General features: G+C 39.5%; 1 protein-coding gene across 1 annotated transcript in view; it reads left to right on the top strand.

The window, feature by feature from the left end:
• The first annotated feature begins 2,089 nt into the window (after positions 1 to 2,089).
• Positions 2,090 to 22,680, top strand: part of ENPP3 (ectonucleotide pyrophosphatase/phosphodiesterase 3) — a 76,896-nt gene continuing 56,305 nt past the window's right edge. Inside the window, exons 1-8 of the mRNA XM_039240401.1 lie at positions 2,090 to 2,195; positions 3,007 to 3,148; positions 4,690 to 4,817; positions 8,153 to 8,228; positions 15,445 to 15,567; positions 17,559 to 17,684; positions 20,172 to 20,232; positions 21,685 to 21,782. Coding sequence (XP_039096332.1) covers positions 4,740 to 4,817; positions 8,153 to 8,228; positions 15,445 to 15,567; positions 17,559 to 17,684; positions 20,172 to 20,232; positions 21,685 to 21,782 — 562 coding nt within the window. The 5' untranslated portion in view covers positions 2,090 to 2,195; positions 3,007 to 3,148; positions 4,690 to 4,739. The remainder of the gene's footprint in view (positions 2,196 to 3,006; positions 3,149 to 4,689; positions 4,818 to 8,152; positions 8,229 to 15,444; positions 15,568 to 17,558; positions 17,685 to 20,171; positions 20,233 to 21,684; positions 21,783 to 22,680) is intronic.

The following is a 22,680-nucleotide window of genomic DNA, read 5'->3' as shown; positions in this document are numbered from 1 at the left end:
TGTTGACTGTTCAGTAGAAAATAATTGCAATGCCATCGGAGGCATCAGACCAGGTTCCTGACTTCTGAATCACAAGAGGTGGTAATTGGTGGTTCAAATGTCAGGCTGGTGCAAGTTTCTCTGGTTAAGCACATTAGTGCCAGACTTTGAAGCTTGGAAGAATTTAGGGGTAGATTAGAGATTGGCAATACTGCAAAGGTCCAGTTAGTAAACATTTTAGACTTTGTGAGCCAAGAAGGAAAATTAAAGATATTATGTACTTATGTATATAAAATCAGAGATGTGTGCATATTTATATAATACGTTAAATAAATTTTTGCACATTGATAAAATTCAAAATATAATAATAACAGAAAATGTTTTATTTAACTAAGATTCAAAATGACTGTTCCCTACCTCCAAGTTGATTATAAATGTTCAACTGTATTTATTAGCAATGAGATTTTAAGTGTTTTATCTTAGGAAATGTCTTTTCACACACATAGCACTGTGACATATCCATCTCAAGCTATAGGCATTGATTTTACTTTATCATAGTCATCCTTTGGACGTCCAGTAACCCAGCCACTTAACTTATATATCAGTTTCAAAACCCTGGGTCCTGAAGCCCATGCTGAGCTTTTGCCTTGACCTTCAGGTAAAACGTTGCCTCCCAGCCCTGGTTCAGCATTGCTAACGCCAGTCCCACCTGGACGGCCAGTCCTAGAATCGGCTCCAATACGGGACCGTCACTTGCCAAAGCCTGGCATTCCTATACTAACAGCCTATCACGGCAGCTTTTTGCTTCCTAGTTATGTTCATCAATCTCTCTGTAGGTATTTTTTGCCTTTTCCTTATAGCAGGCCCTCCTCGAAGTTGGCCACCGGCCTCCCTGTTATTGTGTTATTTGAGGTCTTTCAACCTTGACAGACAGACTCCTTCCTGCTGCTGGGCCTCAGCAGCCACCACCCACCCCCCCAGTGTATCTAGTTTCCCTGGGCCTTCCCAGTCTGGCTTGTCCAACTACCACCAAAGTGCTAGTGCTGGAACCAGGAAGGACAGGTTAATGAGACTTAAGCAAGGTGATATTGGCATGCCCCTGGGTCTTTCCCGAGACAACAGCATACTTACTGTCTTTTCTTTGATTTTAGAAAAGGTCTCAGAATTCTGTGGGCACAAGGACCTTGTAGAGTGTGAGAAATATTTATGACTGGTGAGAGATGTAATGATAGCTGCCTTTCAGAGCACAAATGTTCTAGGCCGTTAAGTATTACATTCTGCAGAGTGAAGCTTTCAGAACCTAGAAGGTGCAGATTGTTCTAAGTTTTACGGGGGGAAAGAATATAGAGGCTTACAAATTTCAAGTAATTTAGAGAGTAACAGGACAAAATCTAGGTGACTAGACGGTATATGCCAAAGCCTATTCGCATGGAAGATGTGGATTTGGCCAGAGTCCCCTGCTCAGGTGAACTATTGGGAATAAGGTATTTTTTTAAATGTTTATTTACTTTTGAGAGAGAGAGAGTGAGAGAAAGAGAGAGAGAACAAGTTGGGGAGGGGCAGGAAGAGAGAGAGACACAGAATCTGAAGCAGGCTCCAGGCTCTGAGTTGTCAGCACAGAGCCCTACACGGGGCTCGAACTCATGAATGGTAAGATTATGACCTGAGCCAAAATCAGATGCTTACCCAACCGAGCAACCCAGGTGCCCCTGTTGGGAATAAGTTTTAAGACTTGAGACACTCAAAAGAGGTTGGGGTTTAGGGGAATTAAGACCAGAGACTGGACAATCTAACATCTCTACTACACCTCTGTGTAAATACCTCAGGTAAATTTCCTGAGGTTTACTAGCCTCAGGACCTGAAGGACTAAGATATTTTTCCATTAACTTAGTAACTTTTAGATAATTCAATATCACCTTGATGAGAAGAATTTGATGTCAGGGATTAGCCAATAAGTGAGCGATGCAAGATGTTATCAGAGGTCACTTGACTTCCTTATCTAGTGTTTTTGTGTTCTCAGGGTTGAAAAAAGATGGAAGATGAGGTACAGCAGAGAGGAAGGAAGCTTGGGCAGAGGGGAGTGATAAGAATTATATCACAAAAAAACAGAGCCAGAGTCAGTGGTATTCTGGTGAACAAAGCTGGTATAGAATCAAGTGACATCATGGAGAATACCAGCAAGCAGGATCTGAGTGCAGCTGGGGTATCAGTACCAGGTAAGCATTCTGGAGTCAAGGTATACAAATTATTATAGAAAATATTAGGACAAAGAGTTGAGAATCAAGAAGACAGAAACCAAGATAGTAGATTCTGGAGGGCCAAATAAGGAGGAGAGGTTGAAATGAGGCGAAGTCTTATAAAGAACTAAAAATGTGAGATGTTCAAAGGATGTATCAGTCAAGATTCTCCAGAGAAACAGAACAAGGTGGAGGTGGAGGTGGGGGTGGGGGGAGAGGGAGACAGACAGAGAAAACAGAGAGGACAGAGAGAGAGAGTGAGAGAGAAGAGGGAAAGGAATTGACTCGATTGTGGAGGCTAACAAGTCTGAAACTTATACTTACCCTGAAACTTATATGTCAGGGTGAGCTGAAAGGCTGGAAACTTGGGCTCATGTTGTAATTTTGAGGCAAAATTTCTTGTTCTTTTTGCCTCAAACTGAGGTGGGTGGAAAGCCACAATATTCTTAAGGGTAATCTTTTTTTGTTAAAAATTAATTGATTGTAGATACTAACACATTTACAGAAAAAATCATGGCAATATCCTAGATTAGCTTTTGATTAAATAACTGAGTACCACAGCTTCGCCAAACTGACACACAAAACTACCGTCACAGAGAGGAAGGTAAAAGTAAGAGCACCGTTAATGAGAGTCAAGGCAGACTAGAGAGATTGTCATAAGTGCAAGTAGAAAAATTGAAGCTCTATGTCAGATGACTAGATAGAAGCCACAATGCCTAGGAATCTCCTAATTCTGAAACAAATTGTGGTGTAGACTTGATTTTTCTTTCTTACAATCTCTTTGCCACAGCAGCAATCATGACAACAGTACTCCCTGAAGTGGCAGCGTCAAGACCAGGCAGAATCTTACTTCTGAAATAGCAGCAACCATGGTGATCTTGGGCAAGTAGTCAAGCTCTAGAGGTCCTCTTGTCTTACCTTAAACCTAAAGTGTAAGTAGACCCCATAGTAAATGTTTGCAAAAGAGGATTCAAAAGTGTACATACTGCTCAAAGCAATGTGTTTACACTGAACGCGGCTACAATATAAAATGGCTTGGAGGGATATTTTAACCCCAAATCCAGAAGATTCTAATTCAGTTGAAAGTGGACTGGGCTTCAGATTTTGAAAAATTAAAATTAAAATTTTAAAAGACTACTTGGGGTGTTTCTAAGTTTATCCACTGCAGAGAACTGTTTGCCAAGGTATCCAAACAGAGTTTTGTTTACTTCTTTGTTGTCCACGTAAAGAAGTCTTTGGACCTTGATTTAGGTTATCTCTATGGCGTCTTCCTCTAAAACTCATTTCTTCTGTGTCAGCAACTCATGCAGGTACTTCCACTGGTTAGGCCTGAAGGTAAGGTTGAGGGGTCTCCTGGAGTGAGAAAGAACAGCACAAACCCTTAAAAGGGAACGTGGCTCTTACTCTGCAGGGCTTTTCCTTAAGCACATGGGCTCCCATAATAGACAAAGGGATTTTGACATGACTTTCAGAAATAATGTTCATATTTATAAGTCATTGTATGTTAGGATAGATTGTTTTCCTATTTCTTTCCACTGCTTTTAAGATTGTAATAGTTTAGATTAGTGGTTTCCAAGGAATATACTGCAACCTACAGGCTTTTTTTTTTTTTTTTTTTTTAATAATCGTTACATTAGAAAAGAGTTCCCAAGCTTTTTGTGACCAAGGAGGTTATCATAGGACTCAGGTTCCCGGGAATCTGGCTACATAGCTTATTAATTTATTTCTTTCATCATAAACCTGTACCCCTTCTCAGCATGAAGTGCATGTACCAGGACGCACTGGTCTATATAACTAAGAAAAGAGGGAGTTAATTGCTTAATGAAAGTTGACTTGAATTTGGGGAGTTAGAAGATGACCTGGGTTTCATTTCTACCTCTGGAATCTAGTAAATATGTGACTTGGGGCAAGTAAGTCACAGAACTGAATTCGAATAATCAGACCTTTATTTGACACAACTACAAAATAGGAATAAAATGTTTGTAATGGATGTTAAGTTTGACATGAGATAAAATGTATGAAAACATTTCAAACTGTGAACCTGTAAAATAAAAGACATATTCTTATATAATTAAGTACTTTATATAAATTCAACAGAGTTTTGGGATCCTATATAGCTAAAGCACATTTTTAACATGCTGATTTTCAACTGTGAAATGAAGTTTATACAAATGCAGAAACTCCCTGGATTTTTATAACAAAGGCTTTTATTTTGGGTTATTTTTGAGGAAAACAAATGATCAAAATGTATCAAAATTTGATTATTATGTTATTCCTGTTCCATATATTTTGATGAGTATTTAGTATTTGTCTACAATGTCCTGGAAAAGGACTTTCATCTCTTGATGCTATTGTTATTACACCTTTTTTCCTCTCTTTCAATTGTCCAGTCACTGAAGAGCTGCACCCTTCCCAAACATATAAAAGTTACTCACAGTGACTTAACTCATTCAGTTTCTCTTTGCTGGACTAGGAAAAGGAAGGAGTGCTACTGTCATCTAGCAAAACAGGTTTATATGGCTAATGGACTCTACTCGGATCTTATCAATGGAAGAACCTGTCCAGAAGAACACTGTTAGGAAATATAAAATAATTTGTATTGTAAGTAGTTTTTAATTTTAATCTTTGTAGCTTTATGATAAACGTTAACTGTATAACTCCCCATTTGCCTTTGTGTTGCTATTTAAGTGTAAAGTTTTAAGTGATTGCATTCAGTTTTATCCCTTCTGACAGCTCTGATGCCAAGTTAATATTTTTAATCCTATGTTGCCTGAGAAATTTGAATAACAAATTAGCATTTGATCAGTTCTAAAAAGTTGGGATCTTGTGACCAAACACTTTGCAACATTGATTTTAGCATGATTATAATCACAACATAGAGCACCATTTTATTGCATGAATATTTAATTTAGAAAATTAAAAATCACTCTATGTCATAGTCTTTGTTGGACTGTTGCTTTTATCCTAGTTTTCTTTACTCCTAGAGATAGTCCCTTTAGCCTATTTTCTCTCTGTTTTTTTTTTTTTTTAAATATGTTAAGATCTTCCCTGTCCTGGTAAAAAAAAAAAAAAAGCTTTCCTTGATTGTTTTACTCTCTCAAATGTTTGGGGAAGGGGAGCTGCATCCACTGCCCCCGTTTTCCCACCACCCACCCATTCCCTGTTCCCTTGCTTGATTTTACTCACCTGAAGTCATCTCCTTGGAAGTCTTTCCTTCTCCTCTGTCCCCCTGATCTGTCTCCTTAACAATAATATATGCGTATTGTTATGTTCTTGTCTTGAATTATTCTCTGCCCTTGCTCCATGGTGGCATCGATATTCCCGTTTTTATGACTTTTCTCTTATCTGCATTCTTGGCGGATTTATCTTTCTTCTTTCTTGCACGTTGCACATAGCATTCCACCAAACCTTGTCTAAATATCTTTTCTTTAGGCAACCTTATCTTTTTATGATTGTAAAAGTCATATTTTCAACCAAGAATTTCAAGTAGGCCGGTAGATCTGACTTCTTGCTGAGTTTCTGTCACAAGACTTCAAATGCCTGCTTGCTGGCTCTTCATCCAGTAACTCCAGCCAAAAACAACTGCATAATTTCTCACACCAATATATCGTGCTGCAGTTTTCTCCTAAGTTCCCTGCCTTAATTAGCGTCACCACCGTTCGGTCACTCAAGCATTGTTTCTAGAAGTAAATGAAACAATGTATGTAAACATTGAGCCGAGGAAGTATAACAAAGTAAACTGTCAATATATTCTATTTAGTCATTACCCTTCTGGGAACTTTAGAATGCTCTTTTAGCTCTTATGCCGTTTATTAGATTTATTCCATCTATAAATTCACGAAATTCTAAACTCCTTGAAAGCAAAATTTTGTGCATCACTTATTTTCTTTCTTGTATCCTTATAGTGGTTTACTAGTATGTGTAATAGAAGCTCAGTATTTTAAAATCATAGTTTCTGAAATACCCTGTTTCTAAATTTTAACATAGGTTTCATTTAAGAAACTTCAGCTGTATCCACTGTGTTGCTGGCATTCTTTATTCAGCTATCTAAAGCCAAATGTTGGCTTCGTGGTGATTTTGGAGTCTGGAGTTCTCTGCCCATTTTGTAGCTAGCATAAATAGTTAAAGATGCATATGCACCTCAATATCAAGAAGCTAATTCATAATTCTCATTTAGAGGAAGTGATTATATGAGATTAAACATGAAGCTTCTTTGAGGCACCTGGGTGGCCCAGTCGGATGAGTGTCCAGCTTCGGCTCTGGTCATCATCTCATGGTTTGTGAGTTTGAGCCCCTCATCCAGCTCTGTGCTGACAGCCTGTCAGATCCTCTGTCCCCCTTTCTCGGCCCCTCCCTGCTTGCACTCTCCCCAAAATAAATAAAATTTTTAAATAAATGAAGCTTCTTCTCAGGGAACGTACAGAATAATGCAGAGAGCAAGCCAAAAATACACGAGCAAGTAGAGTCATGAAGAAATAGACACTAAGATTTAACAGGAGAAAGCTCTAGAGGATTCTACGGATAGCCAAATGTTGTTTATTTTTCCATCAAATTTGAATGGTAGAAGGATTAATGAGATGGTATAAACCAATTTGTAAATCGATAATGCATAAGGTTTACCATAGGACTACTTCCCAGTGTTTCCCTGCTTTGTATTCTTAATCCTGGTCATGTGAGGCTTTTGAGCATCGTAATAAGGGACTAAGTGCTAGTGATGCTATTTAATAGCTATTTATGTTCACTTTCCCTCTCCATTCTTTCCACTGAATGCTGAAAGGTCACTGAAACTGGGAGCTAAGTTTCAGACTTTATTTAAGAATTGTTTTCATAGGGAGTGCCTGGCTGGCTCAGCCTATAGAGCATGTGACTCTCGATCTCAGAGTTGTGAGTTTGAGCCCCATGTTGGGTATAGAGATTACTTAAAAATAAAACATTTTAAAAAGATTTGTTTTCATAGTATTTTAACATATTTTCTCAGTCACTGAAACCACGTCTGTTGTAAAAGTTAGGTATGTTAATTTTCCAGTTGATTTTCAGAATGAAAACAAAATCAGTGGTTTATGTTATTATTGAAGCAAATTTTAATATTGTGGTTTTTTTGAAAGTGATTTTTTAAAAAAAAAAAGCTTTATTACAAAGGGTATTGGTGTTGAAAAATACATTCCTAAATAATTCATGTGTCTGTTGTGTGTGTATATTTCATGGCAGTATATATTTTTCAAGCTCTGTCATCCAGCATGCTTATCATTGGACTTACTGGGTGGAGGACAAGGTCAGTGGGAAGGATTCTCTGTAGTTATATCACAGTTTAATTCTAGTCATTGAATAAAGTCCACTACACTGAAGAGCCTTGTCAGCAGTAGTGATGATGAGTAACATACACAATCTTTGGTCACAGAACCTCCACATCATTTGTCTGAGCTGTAGATCAAAGCAGATCATTTGCCAGTTAATTATTTGAATATTTTATTTTTTACATGTATTAAATATTCTCATTCCCCTCCACAGGACAGAGCTGGGGAGGAGGGAATCCCCTGCTCCCTAGGAATGAGGTGTAGTTAACGATTTCACAATTCAGGAATGCTCTTAGATAAATGATCTCCAAATAGGTACCTAGTTAAGAGTGAGAAATGGGCAAAGGTAAATGACTCCAGTGGCGGTTTCATTCATATTTTAACTCAATCTGGGAGTAAGCTAACCAGGACTGATACATTTGAATTTAAAGATCTGTAATAAATAGCATTTTAAACTCGTTCCCAAAGCTTTCTTAATTTCAGGCATTTAAAAATATAATTTCCTCTGTCACTGTTGATCTGGTAATATGAATAACTTGCATGCTGTGTGCCTTTAAGATTCACTGACGGAGGGGGGTATCTTTGTACCTTTGTACATTTTTAAAAAATTGTAAAGGTCACTTTTCCTTTTTTAAATAATAGGTTCTTCTTGCGTTGTTGGTGATTGTGTCACTTGGACTGGGCCTGGGGCTTGGACTCAGGCGACAAGAAGAACAAGGTATACCCCTCAGTATTTTCTCAACACATTTCCTGATTTCTCCTTTCTCCTCACCTTCAACTCTGAAACTTGTCCCCTCTCTGGAGCCCCCTCTCTCCTGCATGCAGCACACTTTTCGAAGGCTTTTCCTTCTCCCACACCATACTTATCAGGAGCCCACGTCTGTGGTTAGCATTATCCAATGTCATTTCTGGGCTTTACTTTTTTGCCCTCACGCCTTGCTCCTTTGAGGTTCATATCATTCCTGTATTTTCCCCCTGATTTGTCCCCACCTCCATAGAGGATTTAATAACTGGATCAAAGACTCCTTCTGTCTTAGTACCTACTCTAGTCATTCCTATCCGCTGATAAACTTGGCCTCAAAAGTCTTAGTTGCTCCCCTCCCAGGACCTCCTGCTATGTGAGTATCACTTTCTTCTTGAAATTTCAGTATTTCTTGGCTAGGCAATGCCACATTCTTGAAATGTAGTGCAGACTAAAAGCTTCATTTTTTTTTTAATGTTTATTTATTTCTGAGACAGAGAGAGACAGAGCTTGAGGTGGGGAGGGGCAGAGAGAGAGGGAGACACAGAATCCGAAGCAGGTTCCAGGCTCCGGGCTGTCAGCACAGAGCCTGACACAGGGCTCGAACCCTCGAACCGTGAGATCATGACCAGAGCCGAAGTCTCACGCTCAACCAACGGAGCCACCCAGGTGCCCCTGTGTTTATTTATTTATTTTTCCTTCTAAGAGGCAAAGAAAAAATAGGACAAAGATGCTGCAAAATATCAAAACACATCTCTTTTGCAATATCTGGCCAACATGAACAGTAAATAAACCATTTATACAAGTATTTTCTAAGTCTGGTTATGTATTGTTTTGGTACTTTTATTAAGGGGAAGTAGGAGGTCGAATATTAGATCATGTACATTCCTTTTTAACTTGGCCAATTAACTTTTAGTTTGACTCCCTTGGAGAAGGTCTTATTGTTTCTTCATTAGGGAGGCTCTTGGTGAGATTGATAAACAATTTTCCAGTTACGTTTTCACTTAAGAATACTCAGTACCCCCAGTATAGCATGGGAACATGGCAGAACTGAAAAGATGGACCTTACCTGGAAAATTACTGTCTTTTTTTGAGTCACTTGGCTGTTTCTGTACTACACGACAGAGCTACGGGTTATGGTTCTGAACTACAGAACCCTAGTCCTAGACCTAACAAGTGTTGGCAGACCACTGTCATAGTAGTGTTCCGATGTTAGCGTGCACAGCTGTATATCACTTCTTGGTTCTCTTATCCTCAAATCACGTAAATCAATTGCAAGAGGCACATACTAAAATCTGAACAAAATCTCTGATTGTTTTAGCTCTTTCTCTTCTTTATTTTACTGCACCTACTGGCTGGCTTCCCAGTGTCATTGTTCCTTATTCTTGTCTTTTTATCTCAGTCTGTCAGCCCTGATGTGGCACCACCCCTCCCCCCTCCCACCCAGGACATTGGCACTGAACTCCAGCCCTTCCTTTGCCAGCTTCCTTAAAATAATCACCTCCTCATTCTTCTACCAGTAATTCCTAATCCCCAACCCTGGACCATTTTCACCATTCTCTATTCCAATTCACTGTCTTTTCATAGGCAAAGTACTTTTTTTCTAGTGTGAATTTTAAGAGTAGCTCTTCTAGTTTTAGTTTGTATATATTCTTACAAATGTATTCTTTCATGTGTCCATACTTTTTACTTATTCTTCAATAATTGAGCACTAACTGTATGCTAGGTACTACTCTAATTACTGGGAAACTTCAAAGAGTTTACGTTCTAGCATGGAAGGCAGACAATTAAAAAATAAATAAGTCAAATATATATATGATAAGGAAAGTGCTAAGGAGTAAGTAAAACTGAAAAGGGGATTATACAATATTGAGTTGGAGCTGGGGTGGGGGGGGTGTATGTGAAATAACTTTCGTAAATAAGTAAGGGAGGAACAGGGATATTTGCTGGAGAAACATTCCAAGCAAGAGGAAAAAAACAAGTGCAAAGGCCTAAGGCAGGAGCTTGCCTGGCAAGCTCATTTAAAGAGTAACAAGATCAGCGAGCTAGAACTGAGAAGACAAGGAGGGTGGTCCTAAAATAGATGGCCAAAGGACTGAAAAGAAGCCGAATCAGTGAGGTTGGTAGATCAAATATGGCCACAGGCTTTCATTCTGAGAGTGATGGGAAGTGATTGGAGGTTTTGAGCAGAGAAATGACATGCTGTGGTTTGCTTTCAATACACTCATTCAGGCTACTGTGTTATGAATAAATGGCAGATTGAAACCAGGAGATGTGGGGACACCAATTAGGAAATTATTGCCATGATCATACAAGTTTTATGTCTTGAACTATGGCAGTGATTTTGTAACTGGTGAGACATGTTTAGATGCTGGGTATCTTTTGATGTGGTAGATAGATTTTATCTACAGGATACATATGGAGAAAGAGAGAAGAATGACCTCAAGATTTTTGATATGAACATCTGGAAATACAGAATTTCCATAACTGAGTTGGGAAACTCTGTAGAAGAAGCTGCTTTGGGGAGAGTAATCAGGAACTCATTTTTGAACATGTTAAATTTGAAATATCTACTAGATGTCCAAGTGGAAAAGCCAAGAAGGCAGTTGGATATACGAGGCTGTCTTTTGAAGGGAAGTTCTAAATAGACATGCAATGAGGCAGTTATCAGCATCATATGTGGGATTTAAAGCAATGTGACTGGAACACACTAACCTTAAAAAATTGGATACATGAGCCAAATCATGGAAGGAGCCTAAATGTCCATCAATTGACGAATGGATTAAGAAGATGTGGTTTATATATACAATGGAATACTACATGGCAATGAGAAAGAATGAAATCTGGCCATTTGTAGCAATATAGATAGAACTCGAGGGTGTTATGCTAAACGAAGTAAGTCAGGCAGAGAAGGACAGATACCATATGTTTTCACTCATATGTGGAACAGGAGAAAGTTAACAGAAGACCATGGGAGAGGGGAAGGGGAAAAAATAGTTAGGGAGAAGGAGGGAGGCAAACCATAAGAGACTCTTAAATACTGAGAACAAACTGAGGATTGATGGGGGGTGGGGGAATGGGGAAAGTGGGTGATGGGCATGGAGGAGGGCACTTGTTGGGACGAGCACTGGGTGTTATATGGAAACCAGCTTGACAATAAACTATAAAAACAAAAAGAGAGAGAGAGAAAGAGAGAGCCGCTGTGGGGAAAAATAAATTAGATGTATGAGGTGGGGGAAAACCCACAGATGAAACTTAGGAAGAATTTGTCAGGAATGTGGAAAGAAAGTCAGGTGATTGTTGTTTCCTAAAAGCCATGTGCAGAAAATGTTTCAAAGTAGGTTAGTAAATACATAATGCCTTTTATGTAAATGGTATAAGGCCTTACTTATAAAGGCCTTATATAAATGGTATAAAGTATTTGTGTTACTTTTTCATTGGATGTTTCTTAAGATCTATCTACATTGTTATGCATGCATCTATTCTTATGCATCTATCTACTTACTACCTAGTACCCTTTAGCATGTATCTAATATACTATTTAACCTATGCCCTCCCCCAGTGCCTGATTGACTTCAGCTCCTTTACACCACATATGTGCTTTAGGTTCTCTTATGGACTTGTATGAGATTGCTTCGTTATCTAATAGGAATAGAATTCCTGGGTCTTAGTGATGAAGTTTTTGGGCAAGGGGGGTTCATGGGGTTCAGAGCTGATGGCCAAGAAAGAATTCATGAAGATATCTTGGTGCAAAAAGGTGATTTTATGGAAGCATGGGGACAGGACCCCTGGACAGGAAGATCTATACTGAGGTCCTATTGGGTAACTCATTTATTATATACCCTGAGGTTGGGAGGGGTTCAAGGATAGAGTAAGTCTCTAAGAAATTTTGGGAGCAAGATTTCCAGGACTTTGAGGGGCTAGCTGTTGCTAGGGAAATGCCATTTTTAAAAACTTCAGGGGGCGCCTGGGTGGCTCAGTCAGTTAAGCGTCTGACTTCGGCTCAGGTCATGATCCCATAGTTCGTGGGTTTGAGCCCCATGTTGGGCTCTGTGCTGACAGCCAGCTCAGAGCCTGGAGCCTGCTTTGGATTCTGTGTCTCCCTCTCTCTCTGACCCTCCCCTGCTCACGCTGCCTTTATCTCCCTCTCTCTTTCTTTCAGAAATAAATAAAACATTTTTAAAAATTTAAAAAAAACTTCAGTCATGAGACCTTTTAGATGCATATCAAGGGGCCGTAAGCTTGGAGTATGATTGTCAGCATATATCTTAGGCAGTTGGGATAAAGGAAGTAGACTTACAGGATCCTCGATGTTGAGATAATGTTAGTCCGAGATTCCCTTTTGACCCCAGCAATGTGTTATCCTTGAGGCAGCTGAGCTCCTAGAGGGAGATCACTCTGCTGGTCTCCGGGACTTGTCAATGGGCTGTAGGCAATAAGGGAATTTACTTTTTCATTTGCCTGAGTTTCCCATATCACCATGGCAAGCCCTTAAACCTCTTTCTTTTGTCGTTGAGAAGCCAAGAGTGTCCGAGGAATATCCCATATATTCCACTTGGTTGTATGTGTGTACCAACCTATATTTTGCCCTCAGCTTGCCCCAAGCTCCCTCGTCATCAGGGTTTGTCTTCTTACTCTGGTGAGTAGTCCCAGATTGCTTCCTAGAATGGCTGCTACAGCGTACTCTGTCTTTACCATGTATCCCCACCAACCCTTGGCATTATCTGGCTCTCTCATTTTTGACAGTATAAAATTAGGTGTAGAGTGATATCCTTTATTTTAGTTTTTATTCCTCTGTCCTGCTGCTCTGTGTGTTGGTTGCTCTCTTTGTTTGGCGTATGGTTAGTATTTCCCTATTCTATCCACTGTGTGGGATCTCATATTCTTTGAATCTCTTTGTTTTACTTCCTCATTTGGCTAAAGAATATCTTTAGTAGCTTCCTAAAATAGGATGCATAAGGAATGTAACTTGAGTTCTTACCTATCTAAAGATATCTTCATCGTCCTAACTTAACACTTGATGGTTTGGCTAGATATTGAATTCTGAGAGGAACATAATTTTCCTTTAAAAATATGAAAAACATGGGGCGCCTGGGTGGCTTAGTCGGTTAAGCGTCCGACTTTCGCTTAGGTCATGACCTCGCGGTTCGTGGGTTCGAGCCCCGCATCAGGCTCTGTGCTGACTGCCAGCTCAGAGCCTGGAGCCTGTTTCAGAGTCTGTGTCTCCCTCTCTCTCTGACCCTCCCCTGCTCATGCTGTCTCTCTCTCTCTCCTAGAAATAAATAAAACATTTAAAAAAAAATATGAAAAACATTACTTTCCTATCTTCTAGATTTCAGTATACTTTTAAGAAATGTGATACATTCTGACTTGTAATCTTTTATAGATTGTTTATGATTCTTCTCTGTGAGCTTTCAAGATCTCTTTGTTTCTGTTGACTTCTTGATGTGAGTTTTGCCTTGGAAATGTAGTAATTTAATGTAATAATTACATTGATGTAATAATTTAAGCTTTTCGGTTCTGGGAAATTTTATAGTGTGAATTCTTTAATAATATCATCTCCGCTTTCTTTGTTTTCACTTTTAGGTACCACCCACCTAAGTAGTCAACTAAGTAGTAGCCTTAATTACATCTGCAATGTCTCTTTTCCATGTAAAACAGTGTAATATATTCAGTCTTGGGGAAGGAATTGTCTTGGGAACTGTAATTTTGCCTACCACACCCCTCTATTGAATTTTTCATCACTGCTCTTCTGTTTTTATTTCTCATCTTTTTGTTCCCAGAATGTTACTTCTTTTTTTTTTTTTTTTAAATATGGCTTTCTTTTTTTAAAATTTTTTACATGTATTTATTTTTGAGAGACAGACAGAGTCAGAGCACAAGTAGGGGAGGGGCAGAGAGAGAGGGAGACACAGAATCCAAAGCAGGATCCCAGCGGTCAGCACAGAGCCAGATGCAGGGCTCGAACTCACTGTAAGATCCTGACCTGAGCTGAAGTCAGACACTTAACCAACTGAGCCACCCAGGTGTCTCATAGCTTTCTTATTTCATGAATACAATGTTGTCTCTTCAGAGGATCTCACCATTAGCTGTGTGAGTGTGTGTTTGTGTTTAACTCTTCTGTTCCTTGCATTGTTTCCTTTTCAATCAAGTTTTTCTTTTTTTTTTCCTTTTTTTTTTCTTCTTTGTTTTGGTCTGTGTTTTTTAATGTTGGATATTATCTTGCTGTCCTCAAATGTCTAGTAACCATCTGTTCATGTTTGTGAGTGTGGCTTGTTCCTCTTTTCTTCTCATAGCTGTCCTCTGTGTCTGCCTCTGTGATGAAAGCTACTTTCCCCAAATTTCTCCAGATTATGAGTCTTCAATCTGAAGACAGAAGTGGGGTCTGTTCCTTGCATTGTTTCCTTTTCAATCAAGTTTTTCTTTTTCTTTTCCTTTTTTTTTTCTTCTTTGTTTTGGTCTGTGTTTTTTAATGTTGGATATTATCTTGCTGTCCTCAAATGTCTAGTAACCATCTGTTCATGTTTGTGAGTGTGGCTTGTTCCTCTTTTCTTCTCATAGCTGTCCTCTGTGTCTGCCTCTGTGATGAAAGCTACTTTCCCCAAATTTCTCCAGATTATGAGTCTTCAATCTGAAGACAGAAGTGGGGTGGATAGTTGCTGTTCCATCTCCAGACTTTCAACCAATTCCACTATATTTAGCCTCTGCCTGTCCCTCCTACCTTCACCTAACGGTGCCTGGTATTTCTGAGTCTGGAACCTTTCTGGAGTCCTGGGGAAGAATCACTTATTATTTATCACTTTGCACTGATGAATCATTCCACACAATAACAAAATGCCTGTTTCGGGGCGCCTGGGTGGCTTAGTCGGTTAAGCGTCCGACTTTCGCTTGGGTCATGATCTCGCGGTTCGTGGGTTCGAGCCCTGCGTCAGGCTCTGTCCTGACTGCCAGCTCAGAGTCTGGAGCCTGTTTCAGTCTGTGACTCCCTCTCTCTCTGACCCTCCCCTGCTCACACTGTCTCTCTCTCTCTCCTAGAAATAAATAAACATTAAAAAAAAAAATTAAAAAAAAAAAATGCCTGTTTGTCTGTCCTGGTCTGTGCTAGGTATCTCTTCTGTGTGCTCCTACCATTTAGCCCTGAGATATTGGCTAACTTCTAAGCACTGGTCTTCTCATTTCCTCCACTCCGCAGGCAGCTGCAGGAAGAAATGCTTTGATTCTTCGTTCAGAGGCTTGGAGAGCTGCCGGTGCGATATGGAATGTAAACACCGGGGCGACTGTTGCTGGGATTTTGAAGACACCTGTGTGGCATCAAGTATGGACTCTGCGGATAAGTTCATTGTGACATGCTCGTTGCGCTATCACTAATGCATGTCCAGATGCATATTGGTTTGCTAGGGCTGCCATAACACAGAAACTGGGGGTGGGGGGGAAGCCTAACCCACATACATTCATTTTCTCACAGTTCTACAGGCTACACAGCCTCTATACATAGGTGCTATGATGGTTGGCTCCTTCTAAGGGCTGTGGGGGAGCATGTGCTCCTTGCCCCTGTCCTAGCTGGTGGATTGCTGGCAGTCACTGGCAGTTGTTAGCTTGTGATCGCAGAACGCCAAACTCTGCCTCTGTCTTCACGGAGAGTTCTCTCGTGTCTTCACAGTCTTCCCTGTGTGTGAGTTCGTGTCCAGCTTTCCCCATTTTATAAGAATACCAGCCACACTGCATAGGGCCCGCTCTAAGGACTTCATTTTAACTTGAGTGTCTAGAGAGATCTTTTTCTAAGCAAGGTCGCATTCCTGGCATTGGGGGCTAGGACTCAAACACTTTGTGGGGACAGTATTCAACCCAGAACAGCTTGTGTACAGGATCTATGCTTATCATCCCCCCTTCCCTTTACAGTACTAAATGCAGAGTCCACTCTTGATGTGACTGAGGGTGAGGAGTACTAGTCTCTAGCAGACAAGATGCTATAATCGCTGCACGGAGCACACATATCACAATGGAATTTCGCTGTGATTCATGTTAGTCATCTTATTTAGTTTCATTGGCAGTGGCTCTCAGATTTCAGGTTGCACAAGACTTACTTGGAAATCTGGTGATTCTTGGTGATTCTGATTCCAGTTTTCCACGAAACGCAACTTGAAAAACACTACTGTTTGGGGAGAAGAGACAGTTCGCAACATTTCCTTTTTAAGCAATCAGTGAAGGCATGTGTGTATGGGGGTGGCTAGGGCTCAAGGAGAATAAGAACAGAACTCCTTACATTATGCTTTCTGAAAAGGGCAAGGGGAAAGGATCACGTACTGTAGATAAGATGTGTATTCCCTTGACTTAAACTCTCTAAATCTTTTTTAAGTAAATCATTAATAACAGACAATGAAGAACTCTGTGCACAATGGAAGAACACAGCAGTCACCTGTTCAATGCATTTGTCTAAGCCCAGGGCTGATGTTGATTTTAGACACTGGTTCCTAGAAGGTGGCATTAGGAAATAACCCCAGGACTGCCTCTTGCCATTTCTTTTTTTTTTAATTTTTTTAAAATATTTTTATTTATTCCTAGGAGAGAGAGAGAGACAGTGTGAGCAGGGGAGGGTCAGAGAGAGAGGGAGATACAGACTCCGAAATAGGCTCCAGGCTCCGAGCTGGCAGTCAGCACAGAGCCCGTCGCGGGGCTCGAACCCACGAACCGCGAGATCATGACCTAAGCGAAAGTCGGACGCTTAACCGACTAAGCCACCCAGGCACCCCTGCCTTTTGCCATTTCTAACACAGGTGTTTATTTACACCGATGTCACACTGAGCACATAGCCTCGGAGAATAGCAGAGGCACGGTGGAGGCCCATTCATCACTTCTGTCACCCTCGGCTGGGAGGCTCCCTGACCTGCCTACATTCTTACACACCTGACTGTGTTCCTGTTACTTCTGTTGTCACTGCCTCTTCCTTGCTGCCTGTCCTTAAACAGAACTGCTCTTGCGTGGCAACAATCAGTCGGGGGTAGCAGTTCATCACTGTTGGGAGCTCCTACTTTTGGGCCAGGATAGAGCCAGTGTTCAGAGTTTCTCCAAACGCAGAGGCGTACCTGCTAGGTAGACCAGAGCTGCCGCCTGAAGGACTGCATCTGTGCTGAATGAAGTAAAGGGGTGGGTTGCCCCTTGTTTGTGTTACATATTCTCATTTATTAATGCAGATAAGCCAAGAATTTGACTGTCCAGCAATACAGGGATAAGGGCATGGAATTGATGTTTGATATTGGATACTTACCAGAAGTTAAATGCTGGCAACTGAACTGTGTAATTTTGCAGCTCGAATATGGACATGCAATAGATTTCGTTGTGGGGAGACGAGACTAGAGTCCAGCCTCTGCTCTTGTGCAGATGATTGTCTGCAGAGGAAAGACTGCTGTGCTGACTATAGCAGTGTGTGTCAAGGTAAGCAGAGGGGATTGAATTCTTTGCTTCTGTGGGTTCAGTGACCCCACAGCTGACTGGTCTAGGCTGCATAAATTAAAACAAGTCAGGGAATCTTCAGCTACTCCATGTAGAAGAAATGATCAGTGCGTTTACTGTGGCAAGAAATGTGGTTTGTGTGCTATAGAGAGAGGGAGCTCATAACATAGACACTACAGAAAAGAAAAGGATGTTGAAAGTTACACATTCCTCGGTAAGGCAAGGTCTTCTCTAGTCCGATAAGTATGATAGAAATACCTGTGGTTTGAGACACCAGATGCCAGATCCTGAAGTTAAAACATGAGGAAAGAGATTATCTGGCTTGTATTTCAGTCTGTTAAGCCAATGTTACTGTTGAAACGACGGTGTCCTGAGTGGTTAAATTACTGATTAAGGACTGTCAGAATTTAATGCAGAGCCAAGATTAGGATACAGGTTCAACTTCTGATTCCACCTATAAGTGAGATACTGTAGATTTGTTTTTAATTCCCAATCCCTCTGAACACCTAATGAAATTTATAAAAATGCACATAAACACACAGCAACAGAATTGCTTCGAGCGATCAACCCTGTTTTCATAGGAATAGGAGGAAGATGTTATAGTAGAAACATTAATTATAATCTCTTAGAAAACAAGTTTCACACTAATGGATGAATCAGTTTTTATTACAAAAGGTAATTACAAAAATTACAAAATGTAATTGAAAATCAACTAAAAAGAGCTATCAAAAAGGAAAAATAAAAGCCTGAAATGGTAACTTCTTTTCCGAATGATTATTGTATGACATTTAATATTGTATCATTAAAAATTCTGCTACATTCATGAAGCCAAGCATAATTTCTTGCTTTCTAATTTCTACAAGCTGACTAACCACACTGCCTCTTAACTCTACATTTTCCCACCTTCTATTCCAAATATATAACTCTTAACTTTTTATCTCAAGACTGATCCTCAGGTCATATAGTAAAATATCCTGCTGAATTCCTTGCACAATATTGTTCAAATTTAATAGAAACAAAAATACTTGTTTAAGCACTGTTGAAGTTTACCGCCACCACTAATTGGGTATTGGATAGAGTTAATTTTATCATTTCAGTTTATTTTTCAAAATAAATGTAAATGTGTTCTTACTGTAAGGATTCAACACTGTATTTAAGGAGGTTGCATGATTTTTGCCAAAACTAAATCTTTAGGCAGTAGTTTGAAGACATCTGAATAATTTTGGAAGAAAGTAGCCAGTTACTCTTAAATTTTAAATTTAGAATTTTAAAGATTTTATGGTAAATTTCCAGCATATATACAGAAGATAATAGAATAGTGATTTCTCCATATGTCCAGCACCTAGCTTCAACAATTATCAACTCATGGCCAATCTTGTTCATCTTGACCAAGTATAAGTTTCAAAAAGATAAAAGCACATAAATATAATGTGATAAATATAATGTGAACATGTCAAAGAATAATATAACTAAAAATGTAAGTATTTAACAAAATTATAATACCATTAATAGATCTAAAAATACCAATTGTTGTTTATTGTCCTCAAATATCCAAATATGTTCTGATTTTTCTGCTTGTTTCATAACATTTTTTAAAAAGATTGTCTGAAGTAGGATCCAAATAGATTCTATCCATTGCAAGTGTCTGATATATTTCAAGTCCTTTAAAAGTAGCTTCTGTTTCTTTTTTTCCCCTTGCAATTTTCCTGTTGCAGTAAAGAGGCCATTTGTTCTACAGAGTTTTCTAGTCTGAGCTTTGTAGGCTGCATCCCCTGTGACTTATGCAGTTTGTCATCTCATTTTCTGAAAATTGGTAGTTAGAACCAGACTCAGATAATTGTTCAGATTTCAGGTGCAATTTATTGTTTATTTATTTCTTTACTTACTTACTTACTTACTTATTCACTTATTTTGCAAGTATACTCCATAGTCTGTGGTATTACTTTCAAGAGGCACATTTTTACTGCTTCTTGCCTTTCCTGGGATGTTAGCCATTGTTGATCATTGCCTATATCCAGCAAGGGTGCATGATGACATGCTATCATTTCTACTTCATTAATTCGCTGGAATGTTCTATAAACAGAAACATTTATGATGGCAAATATTTTTAGTTAAGGTCTTTGTTCAGTTTTTCCCAATTGATATCAATTATTCTCATTGGCTGCTTCTGCACACCCCCTACCATGATTTCTTTTCTCTTTCTTAAGATGGTATATCTGGTATATCTGTATTTATTAAACTCATTTTTTCTAATTGTCCCTTTCCAGTTTAATGAATCGCCTTTGTTTTTCTTGGTAATGATGAATTTCTTGGTATTCGATCTGTGCAAATATCTGGACAAACTTATTCTGGAAGAGTTGAGTCATTGGAATAACATGAACTAAGTAGTTTGGAAAGATCAAGGTCATTGGACATTTGTTTCTCTTTGTTATGGTGTTGTCTAAAGATTTTTGTCTTATGTCTTTTTAGGACAAACCTCGTGGGTGAAAGAAGAGTGCAGCACAGCTCAGCAGTCTCAGTGTCCAGAAGGGTGAGAATAGGGGGAGTTTTTATTCTCCTTTAACAGATGGCGCATAGAATATAGTTGAGATGCAGGGTGGAATTTCCTCTTCTATATTTATATTTTAAAACAATAAAGTTAAGAAACAATGATGATTTTTGTGACTTCAAACTCAGATTTTTGTTTACAAAGCATATTTAAATTAATTTTTTATATTCATGTCTTACAACAATGAATTAAAAAGACTTGTTGAGGTATTACATACTAACATTCCCAAGGTCCTATGGTCAGGGCTGGAATTTAGATCTGAATTACTCCAGTCAGAACTCTTTTCTATTGACATCCTGGAACATAGAATTTATACTTACTGAGGAAAGAGAAAGAAGTTTGCCCATGGAAGACCTCACAAGGAAAGGCAGGCTTTGAAGGATGAGGAGGACTTCGTAATTTGCACATGAGTGATGAACATGTGAGGTAAAACCCCTCCCTCAACCCTCCTATGTGTCTCCCCCACACATTTGTGATGGCTGCTCCTGGACTTTTCCAGCCCTGGAAATTTATCCCATCCCAGTCAAGGTAGATTTCCTCTTCAGTGGCCCCTTTTGCCCTTCACCTCCTTCATTCTTCTGGCCTGAGCAGTGGGAGGAAGATGATGAGGTGGGAAAAAAAGGAATACCTGGCTATAGGAAGAACTAGTGGAATCATTTTTATATAGCTTTATTTTATTTAAAAAATGTGTGTGGATAATGTCTGTTTTTGTACCGTGCCACTTTGGTTTACCCCAGTCCTCAGATCCAGTTGCCCTGTTCAGCAGCTCCTGGGTAGAAAAGCCAACAATTTAGAGTAAAAAGGATACTTGAGTTTAAGTCCTGGTCTTGCCCCTGAGACTTTGCACTAGTCACTTCTCTGAACTTCATCTATAAAATTATAGTAGAGGGGCACCTGGGTGGCTCAGCTGGCTAAGCGTCCAGCCGCAGCTCGGGTCATGATCTCGCAGTTCATGTGTTCAAGCCCCGCATCGGGCTCTGTGCTGACAGCTCAGAGCCTGGATCCTGCTTCGGATTCTTTCTCCCTCTCTCTCTGTCCTCCCCTGCTTGGGCTCTGTCTCCCTCTTTGTCTCTCTCTAAAAAAAAAAAACATTAAAAAAATTTAAAATAGTAGTAATAATAATAATAACAATAACAATAATAATGCCAAGTTCAGAAGATTTCATGTGGGAATTAAGTCAACATCATCATCAATGCAGATCCTGCTTAGGATTCTCTCTTTCCCTCTCTCTCTGCCCCTCCCCCACTCATGCTCACTCTCTTTCTCAGAATAAATAAACATTAAAAAATAAAGCTTTGAAGAGAAAGAAAAAAACAGGATTATTTTCTTAATGTACTTTCTAAGCATTTTCTAATTTAGAGAATTATAAGTAGTACAGAGGCTTTGTTTTTTTTACAATAAAAAAAGTGGACTAATTCTGTTTTCCATTTTCAGATTTGAATTGCCGCCAGTTATTTTGTTTTCCATGGATGGATTTAGAGCTGAATATTTGCAGACCTGGGATACTCTCCTACCTAATATTCATAAACTGAGTAAGTCCTCCACAACCACAGGCACACAAATGATGAGGACCTTTACCCTAGTTAGCCAACCCGTAGATGTGTACCTTTCTTCCTGACCTTGCCTGTTAGTAGTTTGTCTTCTTCCAGGTCCTCTGGAGATCCTGAGGACTTACCACTCATGATACCTTGTTTTATACTGTTGGCTCCTACTCTTTTTTGTAGCATGCTCATCTTTTTGTTTGTTTATTGTGATTTGTTTTGTATTTGAATATAACTTCCACACTATGGAAATCTGTTCACATATACTGTCTCAGAAGTGGTGTTTGTCACACTGGGGTTCTGGGCCTTAGCAACAAGAAGATGACCAGCAAGGACACCATCCTGAAGGAGCCTGAGTGGCAGAACAGAGCCCGCACATACCGACGTTCCAGAAGGCAAAAAGTCTAATATCTCTGTCTGGTTCTGGAACGAAGCTGCCTGAAACCTGGCTCCACCCCTAATTAGCTGGGAGAGCGTGGGCAAACTTATCTCACCTCTTGGTGCTCATTTTCTCCAGTTGTAAAATGGTCACTTCCTACCTGACACGAATACTGTGAGAATATAAAAGTAGTGCACAGTGAATGGTTTTAAGCTATGACTATAACTATTGTTTCTATTATCATCTTTATCAGGATGTCGCACTTCTTTTTAGGACACTTGGCTTTCACACAATTTTACAAAGTCATTAATAAAGAGAATCTAAGTACCTATGGACACGGAGCCAAGAAGTATCAGAACATGGTTAGAACCAGAGGGTTGGTTCCAGAGTCTATATTCTTCACTGCCTGGCAATTCCTTTCTTTCTTCCCCTTTCTACTAGATCTTCTTTTGCCTCTAAGGTTCTCAAAGTTTATCACAATTTTACTGGTGTCCTGTTTTTATTTTTCTC

The sequence above is a fragment of the Hyaena hyaena genome, unplaced genomic scaffold (genome assembly GCF_003009895.1).
Source record: "Hyaena hyaena isolate Hyena2069 unplaced genomic scaffold, ASM300989v1 scaffold_178, whole genome shotgun sequence".
NCBI classification, from domain to species: domain Eukaryota; kingdom Metazoa; phylum Chordata; class Mammalia; order Carnivora; family Hyaenidae; genus Hyaena; species Hyaena hyaena.
The sequence above is the reverse complement of the archived record's forward strand: the minus strand, read 5'-3'. Positions and strand labels throughout refer to the sequence as shown.